At 40.7% G+C, this 15,239-nt stretch overlaps 1 protein-coding gene across 1 annotated transcript in view; it reads left to right on the top strand.

Moving 5' to 3' along the window:
• MOB1B (MOB kinase activator 1B) overlaps nt 1-11,479 on the top strand; it is a 41,416-nt gene extending 29,937 nt beyond the window's left edge. Inside the window, exons 4-6 of the mRNA XM_052812247.1 lie at nt 6,366-6,499; nt 8,827-8,990; nt 9,574-11,479. Coding sequence (XP_052668207.1) covers nt 6,366-6,499; nt 8,827-8,990; nt 9,574-9,651 — 376 coding nt within the window. The 3' untranslated portion in view covers nt 9,652-11,479. The remainder of the gene's footprint in view (nt 1-6,365; nt 6,500-8,826; nt 8,991-9,573) is intronic.
• The last annotated feature ends 3,760 nt before the right edge of the window (nt 11,480-15,239 follow it).

The following is a 15,239-nucleotide window of genomic DNA, read 5'->3' as shown; positions in this document are numbered from 1 at the left end:
TAGGGCTTACCAAAATATTTCTTTTAGGAGTTTGAGTAGATATTGCAGAAATAAACTTGTCTACAGTTTTCAGTAGTCTGGATAAGGATCCCCTACCCTGTCCCTCAGTTAAGTTTCACTTCTTTGATTCTTGCTTCTGCTTTTGTACAGACATCCAACGTTTGTGTTTTTTCTTGCTCTCCAGCTGCTTAGTGTCATCCAAAGAGGAAAATACCTGTATTTCTAAGCGAGTGGCAAGGGAGGGCACTGCTTCCTTCTAATTTACTGTGTAATCTTAAATAAGCAATAAAGAAAAGCAATCCTCTCCTCCACTTCCTCCCCTTTTATAATGACATTTGTTGTTACTGTCTGAAGCCAGTGATTGCCAGCCATTGTGGTGGGGAGCTGAGGACGTGCAAAAGGGTGCTGCTGGGAAGGCAAGATAGAGAGGGCAGGAGCTCTGCAAGGCGAAAGCAGCCAGATGGACCAAGAAAAGCTTTGGTGCTACATTCTTAAACTAAACATGGATGCTGCTGAATGCCAAAGCCAGTGTGGGCAGGCAGACCTGCTGCTGCAAACCGGGGAGGGGTGAAAATACAAAAGGAGTAGTTTACCATTATGCAAAAGAACTTTGGGATAGGCTTGTGCAATAACACAGCCCATTGTCTGCTTTGTGCTTTGGCATGCAGAACAGACTCTTATTTATTAAATAAGAGCATGAAAATATTTCTTTGCTTTATTGTTTGTCTGCTGAGAAGCAGTTATTTGGGGGTGGAGGTTAATTATTAAAGCCTTAGCTGTCTGCTTGCCACACTAAACAATTTATTTCTCTCCAAAGAGACTGATAGCCGTTGACAGAAATATATGTCTTACTCAAATAGTTATGAAGCAGGGTAGAAAAGAGATGCTAGAGGCTGGAAGATGTGTTCTGCTGAAGTTTCAGTTAGGTGATCTTGTCCCTAGAATTTGTAAAGCATTTCCGAAACTCTGCAGCCCTCACCCATGCTCAGGGATGGGTCTTGTGAAAGGATCGGAAACCGATGTGCACGTGAGGGGCCGAGGCCTGGCAGGCACAGGAATGGGTCGTTTGTGAGGCTGGTGCTGACCGGCAGTGGAGCGTCTACAGTGTTTTTTTAGTTTGAGTGAGTGTGGCTTTCTTTCACTTAAAAGGTGGCTGGCAAAATTTTTTCCAGGGAAGTACTGCTGGAAAACCTGTCAGCATGAAAACACAGATATTTACAGATTTTTCTTTTTTTTGTTTCTTATCTCTCTTTCTTGTTCTCTTCTGGCTCAAGCTATATTGGTTGAAGAGGCACTGAGTCTTAGGTGCTCATAAGTGCTTTTAGGCTGAAGGTTGCTGTCTGCTCACATCCATGGCTGAGCTACCACCAGTATTGCATCCTCATCTATTTCAGACAAAAGCGTATGAGTTAGACTCTGAAACGACTTACATAAGGTCATTTGAAACAGGTTGGACAGCCGTAGCGTGAGTAGCTGGAGAGAACCAAAAGCAGCAAGCACTCGATGGCTCTGAAGTCTGGTTTTTGCATTCCCACTGGAAAAGTGTTTATGGCTGATGTATTAAAAAAGGGTTGTAAGGTGCTGGTGCATACACAGGTAGCTGTTGAGAACTGGTCGTGGCTCAGTCACAATTTTCATAGCACAACTGACAAGCTTGTACCAGTCTATGGAAAAATTAAACCAAATGTCTTAGGTGAGAGGGCAACCAGAGCAGAAGTGTGATATTTCCTGTATCCACTGCCTGGTACTAGTGTTTTGCCTTTAAAACCCCTTTAAAAGAAAAAAAAAAAAAAAAAAAAGAAAAAAAGACCCTTGGCAACAGACAGGTCACCTAGGTTCATGTCTGGTTTTTTGTGTTTTATTTTTGATACAGGGAGGGTTGTCTTCTCTAAAGGGCTACCTTTAAGCAAACGCTTGGGGCTGTATGGCTAGTTCTGTGACCAACTGGCTCTTTTTGGTAGCAATCTTAACAGAAGGACTTAGCTGAGGCAGGTTAATCTTTGTGTGCTGTGGGATCACTTTCATTTCTTCTGGACTTGTCTTTGTTGGAAGGATTGCTGACTTAGCTCCTATCAGATTATTAGTACACTGAGTTAGTTAAGGATTGACGTAAAGGTCAAGAACAGATCTCCTTCTCCTGCTGTGCAGCTCGTTGTCTAACAATTTGAAAAAAGTACTGGTTTATTCCAAAACATATGATTACTTATGGTAATGTTCCATTGTTTTCACTTCAGCAAAGACCAACCATTTCTTACCAAACAAACCCTGGTTGGTTATCACTTCTTGCTATTCTTGTATCAGTTGCAGTATCACCATGAGTGCAACAGGCATGATAGTAAGTTAAGAACCTGCATAGAAGTAATATGTTTATTAACCAGCACTGGGTGAGAGGAATTTTCTTCATTTTCCTCCCTGGTTCTAAGTCCTCAAAAAGAGCACAAAGGAGGGACATGGCTGCTGCATTTTTCAAAGCTGGATGTGTGAACTGGTGCTCTAAAATCCATATTTAGGCATTTGTGCGAGTGCAGTAAGCTCACTCTTAATTCTCAACATCCTTCTGATTTTCCTGAGGTTTCTTGGTCCACAGCGCTTCTGTCTTCGTTTGTTCAAATCAGAATAGCTGGGCTCTCCACAGTGGTCAGCTCCCATAAATCCTACAGGGGTGTAACACGGTGTAATTGCATGTTTGCATGCTGCCTTCTACCCAGTGTGTCTGCAGCAAAAAAACCAAATAAATAATGTAATCAGGCCTTTGAAATAGCCTGTGTTTCTTAGTAATATCAATCCTTTTGCCTTTTTGTGATACTCCACTCTGCACCTGTGTCACTTGATGACCGAGGGACAAAACAGAGTAAATATTTTTCAGCTCTCTGATTTAATACAGTTTTGCTGAGATTTAGAGTTGATAGGTCCAAATAAATGTCTGAGAATCTTTTAAAAGGCATTGCTGAGCCACTGCATTTTATTGGTGTTGGACAAGGTAACAGCTTTAAGTTTAGTCAAGCTGGTTTTTGTTGGGGGGGGGGGGGGTTGGCCATGTACATGTAATTGCAAGGTAGAGAATCTGGTCCTGTGGTGGTTTATACTTAGGGGTATTTTCTAGTGTGAGAAGCATAGTTGGGTTTTCTGTTTATACATGGCAAATAACTTGTGTTTATTAGTATGAGAGAATTGTACCAGACTTGTTAGGGTTTCTTAGCTTTTTCCCCTGCGCTTGCTTAAATGAACTGTGTATTTCTTGCTCTGTCCTGTTTTGCTCTTAAAAACCTCCACTAAACTGTAGAGGTTTCTAAAAAATGTATTTTCTGTAGAGGAACTGCATACCACGATAAGGTTAATTTGTTTCTATCACCAGAGCTGTAGGTGTTGTGCTCATGCCCTGGTTTAAGCCCAGCCTGGAACAAACTCAATACAGCTCACAAGCTTGAGCTAGAAATGTGATTTTACCCTTCGTTTCCTGTAGCAGTTCAAATGACTAATATGTGGGAGTTTTTATGTGTGTTCAGTTATCTTTTTTTGTTTAAGAAGTTGGGCTAGGATTCTTGATTTGTTTTCGGTGATGTACCTAATCTTGTAGGAAGAGTTTGTTTTCCCCTCCCTGGCGAACCCCAAGCCTTTTGACAGCCTAGGAACAACCGTGAACATTATGCCCACGGCATAGAGCACGGGGTGTTTGCCGGAATACTTTCAGATACTCTGTATGACTTGTATTTTTGTTGGGATAGATCTGCTTTTTCTTAAGAGCTGTGTTACTTAAAGAGACGTTCTATGGCATTCGTTCCTCTAAAAAATGCAGAATTAACCCATAGTGTTGGGGGGTGGGGAAAGAGGGAGGCTTCTTATGTTTATATGTTGTTTGGACGAGATTTTTAGCATGTAATTTAGTTTGTTGTCTTACTCTGTGTCTCCAGACTGAACCTGGCACTTCAGCTAAGTGTTGATATTCGTCCTACGTTAATACCTCTTAAATTGAGGAATACTGATTTTTCAGAAATCCAGACACTTTGTGGTCCGTTCAGCAAGTATGGAATTTTTGCATGTGTTTTGAGAAGCAATTTTTAAATGCTTTCAGACCCTCTGATTTGTTGCCATTATAAAAATGGGGTCTTTTTATACCATTGTGAGCAGCACGCTCATAATTACTCTTAAAATTTGTTTATTGTGAAAATGTTCTCCCAGTTACTGTTCTGACAAAACTGAATTTGCTAAACAAAATTAGAAGGCAGATTTATTAGATACAGTTAAGCTTTTCAAAAAATGATGTGTGTGATCTTTAAAATTGATGACGTTCTCCAGTGTCTGCACAGTCCTAATTGGAGATAGCAAGGGAAAGTTTAAACCGTGGTGGTTGCAGCCCAAAAGTTGTGGTAAGCTACTATTGTACTAAGAAATAACAGCCAAATTGAGCATAGTATCCTCCATGAAAAGAAGAAATATGTCTCTTCTAATTCTTTTAAAAAAAGAACTGAGATAAAACTTTGTAGATGAAGTGGCTATGTTTCCCGTAAAAGCATGACTGAGCTGACATCGCTTTCCTTGTATATTTTGTTTTGTTTGTTTATTAATTTTTTTAAATTTTATGTTTTTAAAAGAGGAGTGTTGCAGCTAGTCTGAATCATTGTTCATTTGTTTCTCTGGGATGATTTCAGAGGTGCAGAGCTCAGCAGTCCTTTTTGCTTCTGGCTTGGCAGCACGCTCGCCCCACAGATAGCTGTTCTGCTATAGCGATAGCGATGCTGGTTGGCTGAGCAAGGCTGGCTGATTTAAAACCGACATAGGAGATTATGCTGTGTTCAGATCTGAAAGAGAGGGCTATGCACGGCTCTGTGCTGATGAGAAGAAACTGCTCAGATGTTACGGATTGGCAAGGAATATTAAGATACATGCATTTGTACTCAGCAAGACAAAGAAAGAAATGCTGTGGTTCACTTGAAAGCTTATATCCTCAGACTCCCAATGTTAAACATGTTTGTTTTTTTTAAGCTGTATGTTTGAAAGATTAGCCATCTTCTCCTGTGTCTGGACTTGTGTCAGTTGCATTCCGCAAGCCGGTCAAAATATCTAATTTTCCGTTCTAATTTAATGAGGACTTGTTTCTGTCTGATTGTGCCTGTAAATGGATGCTGCTTAATACATTTTTCCATGGCTTTTTAAATTCCTGAAGTTAAAATGATAACTGTAAAATGAATGTCGCTGGAATCTGCTCATTAAATGTGCTACGTAAAAGATGTCAACATTACTAGCTCTGTGAATGGAAACGGATAAAAAGAGCACACGTTTTACTGTTGTGTAGTCATGTCAGTGGTTTGTAAAGGTGTGATTACCTTACCTACAGATTGAAGAATTACGCTAAAAGACAGTTACTGGCTTGCAACTGTCAAGTGGGTCAGTGGTATAACTGGAAACAGATTCTTCTGAATCTTGGTGCGCTGCATGGTAGCGCTAGACCTTCAGATACCAACCTTTTCTAAGGAGGACTATTTCGTGTAGAAGTTTTCTTCTGACTCTTAGCTGAAAGGCACTTTATACCAGCTTTCAGTTTTGTAATAGTATTCCTTGGCATTAACCCACCTCTGAATCTCTTCCGTGTCTCTAATACAATCATAGTTTGGGATCTCTGGCAAGAGCTGATGTAGTTTGGTCTTCAGTTACGCAATATCTATAAAGAATATTTTTACATGTAAAGAAATTCCATAAATTTTATTGGTCTAATGTGTCTGGCTGGCAGCTGCTGCAGATGTTGAGCATTGCCACTCGCTGTGCAGTTGTTCTCTGCCAGTGGAGGTGAAGGGAAGCCCATTGCTAGGGCTCATTGGGTGAAATTTCACATTAGAGGTCGGTCAGGTGCCTTCACCGATGTGAGCCCTGGAGCTTAGCTTTTATTTGTGTGAGAATCTCATGTAACTTTTTGATGTTTCACTTCAACAGGTGGTAATGTTTTTCTTTTGGAGGGGGAGAAAGGTTTAAAAAAGAATAAGTATCTGTTGGCCTTTCAGGGTGTGCAAACCTACTCATACAGCATCTTTTGATGTACAGGGATTATTTAGGTTTGACCGCAGGCTGCCATGTGCATTTTGGCAGGAGCGTTGCAACTGAGGATGAATTGAGTTGTGCTATAAAGGATGAAGTTTTTAAAGGCTTTCACAGACTTCAGAAGAGAGTCCAGCTAAAGCAGGATTGCACTGGGGAGGTGGGGTACAGAGCAGCTGCAGATGAGTCGGGAACGTTTGGACCTTGGTTTCAAGGAAGGGTTGTGGGAGGGTGTAGGAGTACGGGGAGTGGAGCAGGAAGAGCAACCTTCCAGGCCTTGATATGAATGATTCACTTGTGTTAAGAAATGTCTTGTTGTTGTCGTCCCAACCCAGATATGAGTACCACTGGGCAGATGGGACAAACATAAAGAAACCAATTAAGTGCTCTGCACCAAAGTACATTGATTACCTGATGACTTGGGTCCAGGATCAGCTGGATGATGAAACGCTATTTCCTTCTAAAATAGGTAAAGTAAATAAGTAAAATTGAACAATGTATTTGGGTTACAGTTGTACAGGAATATTCAAGTCTTGTACCATTAAAGGGTCTCCTAAGCGACTGATGAGTAGGGCAACTTTAAAAGGTTACGTTATACATATAAAGGCACTTTTAAGGTAAAATTTGTGGTAGCACATGAACTCTAATCCATGTGTTAATTCTCCTAATAAACATCTATCACAATTCTGCATGCAGGAAGTACTGTTTCTCTTTAATAACTGACTGTGTTGATCAAATCTGATGTTTTTTCATTTTGAACAGTGGGTTGTTTCCTTAGAAATAAGGCAGAGGGTCTCAAAACCTTACAGCCAGTAATTGGTACAAACCGGCAGCTTTTTGATGCAGGAAAGATGTTTGGTCCTCACGGGGAACTTCTCCTAGGCCTTACCTCCAAAGAAGCTGAATTGCATCTTTGATCTTAAGTTAATGATTTTTTTTCTTTTCAAGTGAAGATGAAAGATGTATGTTTTGAAGAGGTTTGTTTCAGAAAAGCAAGAGGAAAATAATGAACAACCACCAGTTCGGAAACGATAACGAGAAGAAAACCCTGCTTCTAGAGGCACGAAGGACTATTTGTTCTAAAGCTAATTGGCAGTTTTCCAGTACACCACTACTCATAGGCTTATGATCCATTGTGGAAAAAGGGAGATCTCTTAATTGCTTTTATTTTGTGAATAGTTTCTGAAGCATTTGACACACTTTCAATAAGCCTCTTCAGAGAAACAGGGCCACCTGTCAGAATCAAGTGGCATTTGTTTTTACTTAGAGTTAAGCAGATACGCAGAGAAGGTTGCTTAGTTTGGGAAGAAGTGACAAGAGCCGAATCTTCCCTGCTCAGTAGATGCGAGCATGGTTTCTTCGGAAACTATGGCATTCGTTTTGGTGTTTCAGGGTAGAGTTGAGAGCTGGGGTAGAAGTCTCAACTACTAATAGGAATGATATTAAATAGTTACAGTTAATATTAAAGTTGTGTTCAAAAGACAACATGAGGACTCGATTCCTGTAACTGCAGCATATACTTTGCTGAAGACTTTTTTCTTTTAACAGGATGTATTTTTGAAAGGTAGCGATTTAGAAAGAGACTTAAAGACCACAATGAATAACCAACTAAATATGAACTACCCATGCAATGCAGCAGCCAGTGAAAGAAATTATGTACGTGTAAGCAGGGCAAGCTTAAGTAGGAGTATGAAAATTTAATTTGCTAGGGTTTTAAACCATTGATGAGATCATGATTGGCCTACAGCATCCAGCTTGTGCCTCTGGCCTTCAGACAGGACTTCAGCAATTGGAAAGACTGCAAAAGAATTAAGCTGACTGGGAAAAACTGCCATGTGATGAGAAGCTAGACAGGTTTAATCTTCTTTTTAGATGGTTGATACATATCTTTTTTTAGCCCGTGGATGTGTCAACTAAAGAGATTATTGCTCCCAGTAGCTGGTTGCTGTTTCCTAACCAGTTTTAATAAAACTTGTGCACTGACAGAGATCTGCTTTTGAAACTGATTTTACCTGTCCTGGGTCATTTTCACTGAGATGACTGAAAGGAGCATGTTTCGGAGTACCTCAGCAGGCGGTTAAGAAAGCAGTAGCCTCTGGCTGAGGAATGGTGATGAGCAGGATGGAAACAGGAGTCTTATTTGCTGGGCACAAGGCAGGTGGAAGAGAGCCTATTTCTGATTTCACTTTAGCCGAGAGAAGTGTAAAACTCGATGGCTGATACCAAAGGTGGTTTTGGTTACCTACACAAAAGTATCTGGTGTCCCTTGGAGTACCCTGTGGTATCTTGGACACGTGCACAGAGCCATTTGTGAGACTCAGAGCCTGCAGGAGACTTCTCCTTTTCTGCGTTGGCCGTCAGAGACCAGGCAGGTACTGAGGGGGCATCCATAAGCACATAAAGATAACCTGTGTTTGGGTATCTGAATCCTACCAGAAGGGAGGAAGACTCTTGATCAGAGAAGGCTCTTCAGGAAACTGAGCTGAGACATAACAAGATTTAGTAGCTGGAAGCTGAAGCTAGGAGGGTTCAGCGTAGAAATGTGGTCAGATTTGTCTTGGAAAAAGTTCAGGAGCCACAGGTCTACTGAAGGGAGGGAAGCCTCCCCTCCGGTCTTTGAATGAGCTTGTCATTGTCCTTCAGCCGAACTACATGGTGTGATTTACAGACGGAATTGCTGAGTGAAATGGAACAGCCCTTCTTGTGCAAGAGATAGGGTTGGGTTATAATGACTTTCCAAATACATGAACATGGCATGGGCGTTTAAAAATAAGCCATCTGTTTTCTTATTTCTAGGTGTACCATTCCCAAAGAATTTCATGTCAGTGGCAAAGACAATTTTAAAGCGTCTCTTCAGAGTTTATGCTCACATTTATCACCAGCACTTTGATCCAGTGATCCAGCTACAGGAAGAGGCACACCTTAACACTTCTTTCAAGCACTTTATATTTTTTGTTCAGGTAAGTGTGGCAGGAGCGCTATGGTTTCAATTATATTCTGGAAAAAGTAGTGTATCAAAGTAATGCCCCTTCAGTTTCGTAACAGCTGGTGTATTTGTAGGAGAGTCAACACCTCCAGGACCCTACGGTAGTGTCTTACTCCATTTTTATGTATATTTACTGCTGGAAGCATTCAGGGAACGGAAAAGTTTTCAGCAAAGTATTTGTTTGCTGCAAAGTTGAATACTGAAAAGTATTCCCTACCAAATAAATCAGTAGAACAGTAATTCCTAACAAAAGAAAGAGGGAGGACGGCATCTGAAGCTAGATTGAAAAGAGTGTGCTTGCTTCAGAGCTACATTCCTCCCCTCCCCTTGTAATAAAAGAGCATCTTCTTACGTTTCCTTCCTTTATGTGGGGGAAAAAGCTTTCGGCAGTCGAACACTGCTATTCAGCTAACGTCAGACAGGCAGAAAATGCTGTAGTGGCTAAGCCTGGACTCGAAGAGCCTACTACCGAATAACTTCTATCTGAATAAGACTTCTCACCTGAGCTGCACATATAAATCTCTGTATCTATGTCTTTCTCCTCATCCTTGTTACAGGAATTCAACCTTATTGATAGAAGAGAACTTGCACCACTTCAAGAACTGATTGAAAAACTCACCTCTAAGGACAGATAAAAGGAAGAGCGTTTCTTGAAGTCACTTGTTACTTTAAGCAAGCGTGTGGTATTTGTTTTTTGTTCATTTGTTTTTTTAAAAAACAAAACAAAAACCTGTGCTGTTACTAATGGCAGCCAAGATCTACTTTCTGTGCTTTTATTAGGGGAAATCTTTTACCTGTTAGTGACACGTGGTAAATAGCTTTTTTTTTTTTTTTGATTGTTGTTATTCATTGTGGAATTTTAGCAGGTGCTGAGTGTTATAAAGGAAACATGCTTTGTTGGGGGATTGACTCTGCTGGTGGATGGGTTCTTGTATTGTGTCAGTGGTAGCCCATTCTCATGAAGTCCCTAAAAGACTTGCTTACATTCTCTAAGTGCCTTGGCAGACTCACTTCTGAGGTGCAAAGCACATACAGTACTGAACATTGCTGGAAACAGAAAATATGAACTAACACCCAGGACACTTACTGATACTTGTTTTAGAAAAATATATATATGCTTACACTAAAAAAAGCCATAACTTACTGAAATCAATGATCTCCAGCTTTTAATACAAATATTTGTCTTATTTTTTTAGAGATTAATATAGATTTTTTCAAAACTAAATATTTCTTATAAAGAAAAGCAATGGTGAAGTTCTATTTGCTAAAGCGAAATGATGAAGGCGTTGTCAAAATTACAAAGAACCTGTGCTTAGCAAGTAGTTACGTTTCTGTTGCCATTGGTTTTGGCTTTTCATAGTTGGTTTTATTTTTTTAACAGGGAAGCATCAACTTGGGTCAGTCACTTCTGTTAAGTTTCCTAGCATTTGCCAAATGAACGGTTAGTTTGCACAGATACAGTTAGGGAAAATATTCGATCTAAAAAAATGCACTGGGGTAATACTTAGAAAAATCTGGCTTGAAGAATAACTAGTGAAGTGACGTTTGTAAGTTGTGAACAAAAAACCTGGCTCTGTGGAGGAGCTCTGGTGGCTAGTGTTTTCTGTGGTAGGAAATGCATCTTGGAGGGAATATAATTTCATGGACCATGAGATAACCTAATCAAAATGTGGCTTTCCCCCACCTGGGTTAGTGTCTTTCCCTCTCTAGCCTTGTGTTTTCTCAAACCAGAAGTGAGAATCACCTGTGAGAAGGTAATCTCTGGGATGATCCACAGATGATGACTTGGAAATTTATGCTGCAACTGTATCAGTCAGGTTTCCCATTGCAGAAGCCCATATGACTAGCTGTCTTGTTCATTTACGGATCTTGTCAAAGCCGTTGTATTTTGGATTCAAAGAAATCTGTATGGGGTTCTGCAATGTGCTATCTCATGATATCAGCAGTTGCCAAATACAGTACACCAGGTGGTCAATGTTGCCAGGCTTTGATAGATTGTGACCTTGCAAAACCACCATTTTTAGACCTGAGTAGCATGAAGATGTTTGAGTGGCTGGTGTACGCTAGACTGACTCTTGAGCCTCTAAAATTTGCAGGCGAAGCCAAGGTTAGCATGCAACAGAAAAGTTGAGGTTATGTTTTGTGCACCTTTGCTTGACTGAAAATGCTGAGTAAAGTGGAAAATACTGTGCAGCAGCCTGCAAAATATGTAAGTGGCCATTAGTATAGCCAGCTAATAAACATCTAAGCACACTCATTTTTGGGAGACTAGAATTGCTACTTCTGAGTTAAAATGGTCTATTTCAGAAGCTTCTGAAGGTTGTTTTAAGACCTATGTTATCTTCAATGGAGTTAAATTTCCTAGTCTGTTTCAGCTGCTTCCTGGAGAAGCAATTTAATGTTTTGTTACCTCTTCTGTCTCTCTCTGTCTCTGTCTGTCTCTCTCTCTCTCTCCAACACCCCCCCCCCCCCCCCCCGAACACACTTGAGAACAACTGAGAAAACCTAGTATTGAGGTATTGAGCTATAAACTGGTATTTTGTACTTGTTTCACTGCTTTTTATTTAGAAATGGAAATGTGGAGTGTTGCATAGTGAAGAATGGTCATGCAGTGGTGTTCATATTGAATTTAGGTTTGGCTACACTGATGTTAGATACAGAGGCTGCTTGCAGAACAACCTGCAGCTTAGCATTTGTAATTAAAACAGTCCTTGGTTTCATTCGAAGCTTCATTACAGTTCAAGAAAATGTAGAATGTGTTTGGCTCCTTTGCAGATCAATGTCATAGCCCATTACAATCTGCTTAAAGGACAAGTGAAATTTTCAGTTTTCCTTATGTTTCGGCTTTTTTTTATATCATACAGAATTACCAAGTTTTCTTAATGTGTGGATGTCCAAGGAAAGGACTTTTATATTGTGTTTTTCTTAACATTGAGTGTTGGGATTGGATTGGAGTTACCACAGTCCACACTGAATCAAGCTGATGATGCGAAGAGAGCTTTCCCTCAAATGTTTTAACCAACTCTTAGTTTAAAAAGGGTGGAGTAAGGTCTTACCCCTTCTCAGCCAGTAAGGATTTTGACTCTTGCGTGTACATACCCACATGTGGGAGGAAAAGAGGGGAGATACTCAATGTCTCTTACCTCTTCAGGGAGTTGGGGGTTGGAAAAATATGCACAAGGCATAAGAAAATTAGAGCCAAAAGCAAACAAGAAGCACGAGCACAATTTCCTTTCCTTTGCCAAGTTGCCTATGACCGCAGTATTCATCCCAATGCTTTTGTCAGTCCTACTGTTCGTAGGACAAACTTGGTCTGGCAAACGTTGGATTTCCTCATGTAACTCTGTTGGCCAGTGGAAGAGTCACTCGGTGCTGTAGGACCTAAATGCTGCTGTCTGGAGTTGAGTAATGGGTTGATAAGAAAGAAGGAGCTCCTGTGGGCAAAATATCCCATGTGTTGGACTGGGCAAGTACCATCCTGTTGAATGGTTGGAGAAAAAGCGTTCCTTTGGTAGGTGCTCTCCTTTTTATGGGCTGTATGGTATGTTTGACAAGGTAGCTGGGAATGCAGTACTTCTACGGACCATGTGCATCATTTGTGATGTCTTTGCAGCTGCAGGATTGTTTTTAACTGAGTAGCATACCTGACATCTGATGTGGACATGACTATGTAAGCCTGGTTTGGCAGCAGTAGGGTGGCAGAGCTAGCTTTGGGTGCAGGGTTGGAGGGCTCTCTTAGCTCAGGACTGAAAAACGCAAAAGACTATCGTCTTTTCAGTGTTACGGGAGCGGTCAGCGTCCACCTGACTATGCAAAAGCAGCTTAACTCCCAAATTTGAACTGCACGATTTTAAACAGAGTCCAGTCATGCAGGGAGCTGAATTTAGGAACGTGACCTTAGACACACAGCCTTTTATGCATACTTCTATCCAAGGAGTGTTTAATGACTGAAAATTTCCAGCTACAGAGGCGTGAAGAGTGCTGCGGATGCAGTTTGATATTAAAAATCCTGTAAACTTTCCAATGAAAACCTCTTTGCTGAGTTGAGTCAGTGCTGCTCAAGAGGCTGCTGTGTGTGCATGTTCACTGTGTTGATAGCGCTTACTGGAGAGGAGCCTTTTAACCAGTACTAGAGCTCCTGTTATCGCATCGCAGCAAGACACGAGAGTGAGAATGGCAGAAGCCTGCTCCAAGGTGCTAAATAGGAGATATCCTCTGTTAGATTTAAAGCTGTCTCGCTGCCTTGGTGTCATGTACCAGCACAAAACTCAAAAGAAAAATATTTAGAAGCGAGGATTTGTGTGGAGTGATATCAGTGTGGGAGTTCTCGTTGTTGGCATACTTCTGCTCTGAAAGGTGGTTTTTTCTGTTGTTGTTGGTTTTTTGGTTTGGTTTTTAACTAGCCAATTCTAGAAATTCAGAGGCATCTGCTGCAGTTCAGCCAATTAGAATGTATTATGTAAAAAAAAAAGTCTTGCGTGAATAGCATATTTTTTGTATTTAGTATCTGGCAGTAGAAAACACTTTTACAGAATAGTTTCTAGGCATGTAATAAAAGCTTGGAGATCATGATTTGCCTGACAGCTGTATGAACACATTGTTTAATTATACAACACTTGAAAATAACAACATTGAAGATATGTATGCAGTGTTTGGGATTTAGTATCCCTGTGCTGTTTATATTTGCAGCTTTTTAATTGTTTTTTTCTTCAAAAAGATGTGGGACCAGATGTTGATGTGTGTTTACACTCTTGAAGTAAGGGCACATTGAAACGCTAAACAAAAGTTGCCATGTTGTACAAATGGAATCTCCATCCAGTGAATGTGTTTATAAAATAGTGCATTTGTTGGGGGGAAGGGGGAGGACGCCCCCTCGCCCCCCCAGAGAAAACACAGAGAAATGAACCCTGAACAAACCCCGCGCTGCTCTAGACCCACATTACAGACGGACTCTGTTCTGTGTCACGAGCGCTTTGAGACAAAAACTTTGAGCTTTGCTGTCACTGGGAGCGGAAGGTGCTGGTGGGGTTAAACCAGGCTGGGCTGCCAGCGCTGGCTGAGGCCTTCCACTGTAATAGGGTCCTGAAATTCTGTGGTTTGTGGTGTTTTTCAGCTACCAGTGTATTAGACCTTGTCAGTGATTTGGGTGGTAACTTCAGGAGGTCATCTACCTCGAGACAGGATGGGGCAAACTCTGCTAAGTTCATCAAGTTCGGCCACCATTGCCAATCTTGACAGTGTTTAGATGGTGTGGATACATGATGTTTGCAGAAATAGTTTTTCAAGCCTTTCAAATTCAAGTCAGGGATACAAGTTAATCATGCAAATAGAAAATAAAAATGCCACATTCTGCTGTTGCAGGTAGCTGAATGGTAGCTGAAGGGAGAAGACAGGTTTCAAGGGGCAGGTGGCCCATCTGCAAGTATCAAGTTTCTTTTACTGCTTACTATGCAATGTAGAGCTTTGAACTTTTGCTTTTACTTTAAGATATAGAGGAGCACTGTCCTTATTCAGTATTTAGGAATGGAACACTCTCCCAGTGTCCCTGACACTCATTTAACAGGTAAGGATACCTATTTGCTGCTATGGACTTTACTTACCTTTTGGATTGTTCCTTTCTGTTTCTCGCGCCCCCCCCCCCCCCCTTCTCTTGAATCACCAAACACAATTTTACTATAAACCCATCCTTTTTGGATAGTTGTTCTTTTCCTTGCTACCCTCTCCCGCCTTCCTACCTGCCAGAGTGCTGTATTACTGTATATAAACCGCCCCCTTTTAGTTGGACTATTTAAAAAGCTGCAGCACGAACACAGACTCCTTGCTTTTCTTTCACTGAAAGATTCCCTGTTACACTGAATCTTGTTTCCTTCACTGCTGATGTATCAGTTGTCTTTTTTCCAAACTGCACTACTAAAACCACTAGCAGTTTAATGAATGCCTGTCATCTTTTCCTGGATATCTTCTCTTTTAAGATGAGACTAACATTGGTTATTTTAAGGGTTAAACCTTTTTATTTTCCTGCTTTTCTTACAATTTCCTCTTGCCAGGTTAAGATTGCGGTCTAGGTAAATATCAAATTATGTTTTTGTTTGAAGAACCAATTCCCTAAATTGTTCATAGAGTATTGTATTTTTAGGGGAAATTAATTTTTATAGCCACTAAACTATACTCATTATTTTTGTACATTTGCAACTTCTGACATTTTTCAGAGACATGTCGCGGA

This window comes from Harpia harpyja, chromosome 2 (assembly GCF_026419915.1).
Source record: "Harpia harpyja isolate bHarHar1 chromosome 2, bHarHar1 primary haplotype, whole genome shotgun sequence".
NCBI lineage: Eukaryota > Metazoa > Chordata > Aves > Accipitriformes > Accipitridae > Harpia > Harpia harpyja.
The sequence above is the reverse complement of the archived record's forward strand: the minus strand, read 5'-3'. Positions and strand labels throughout refer to the sequence as shown.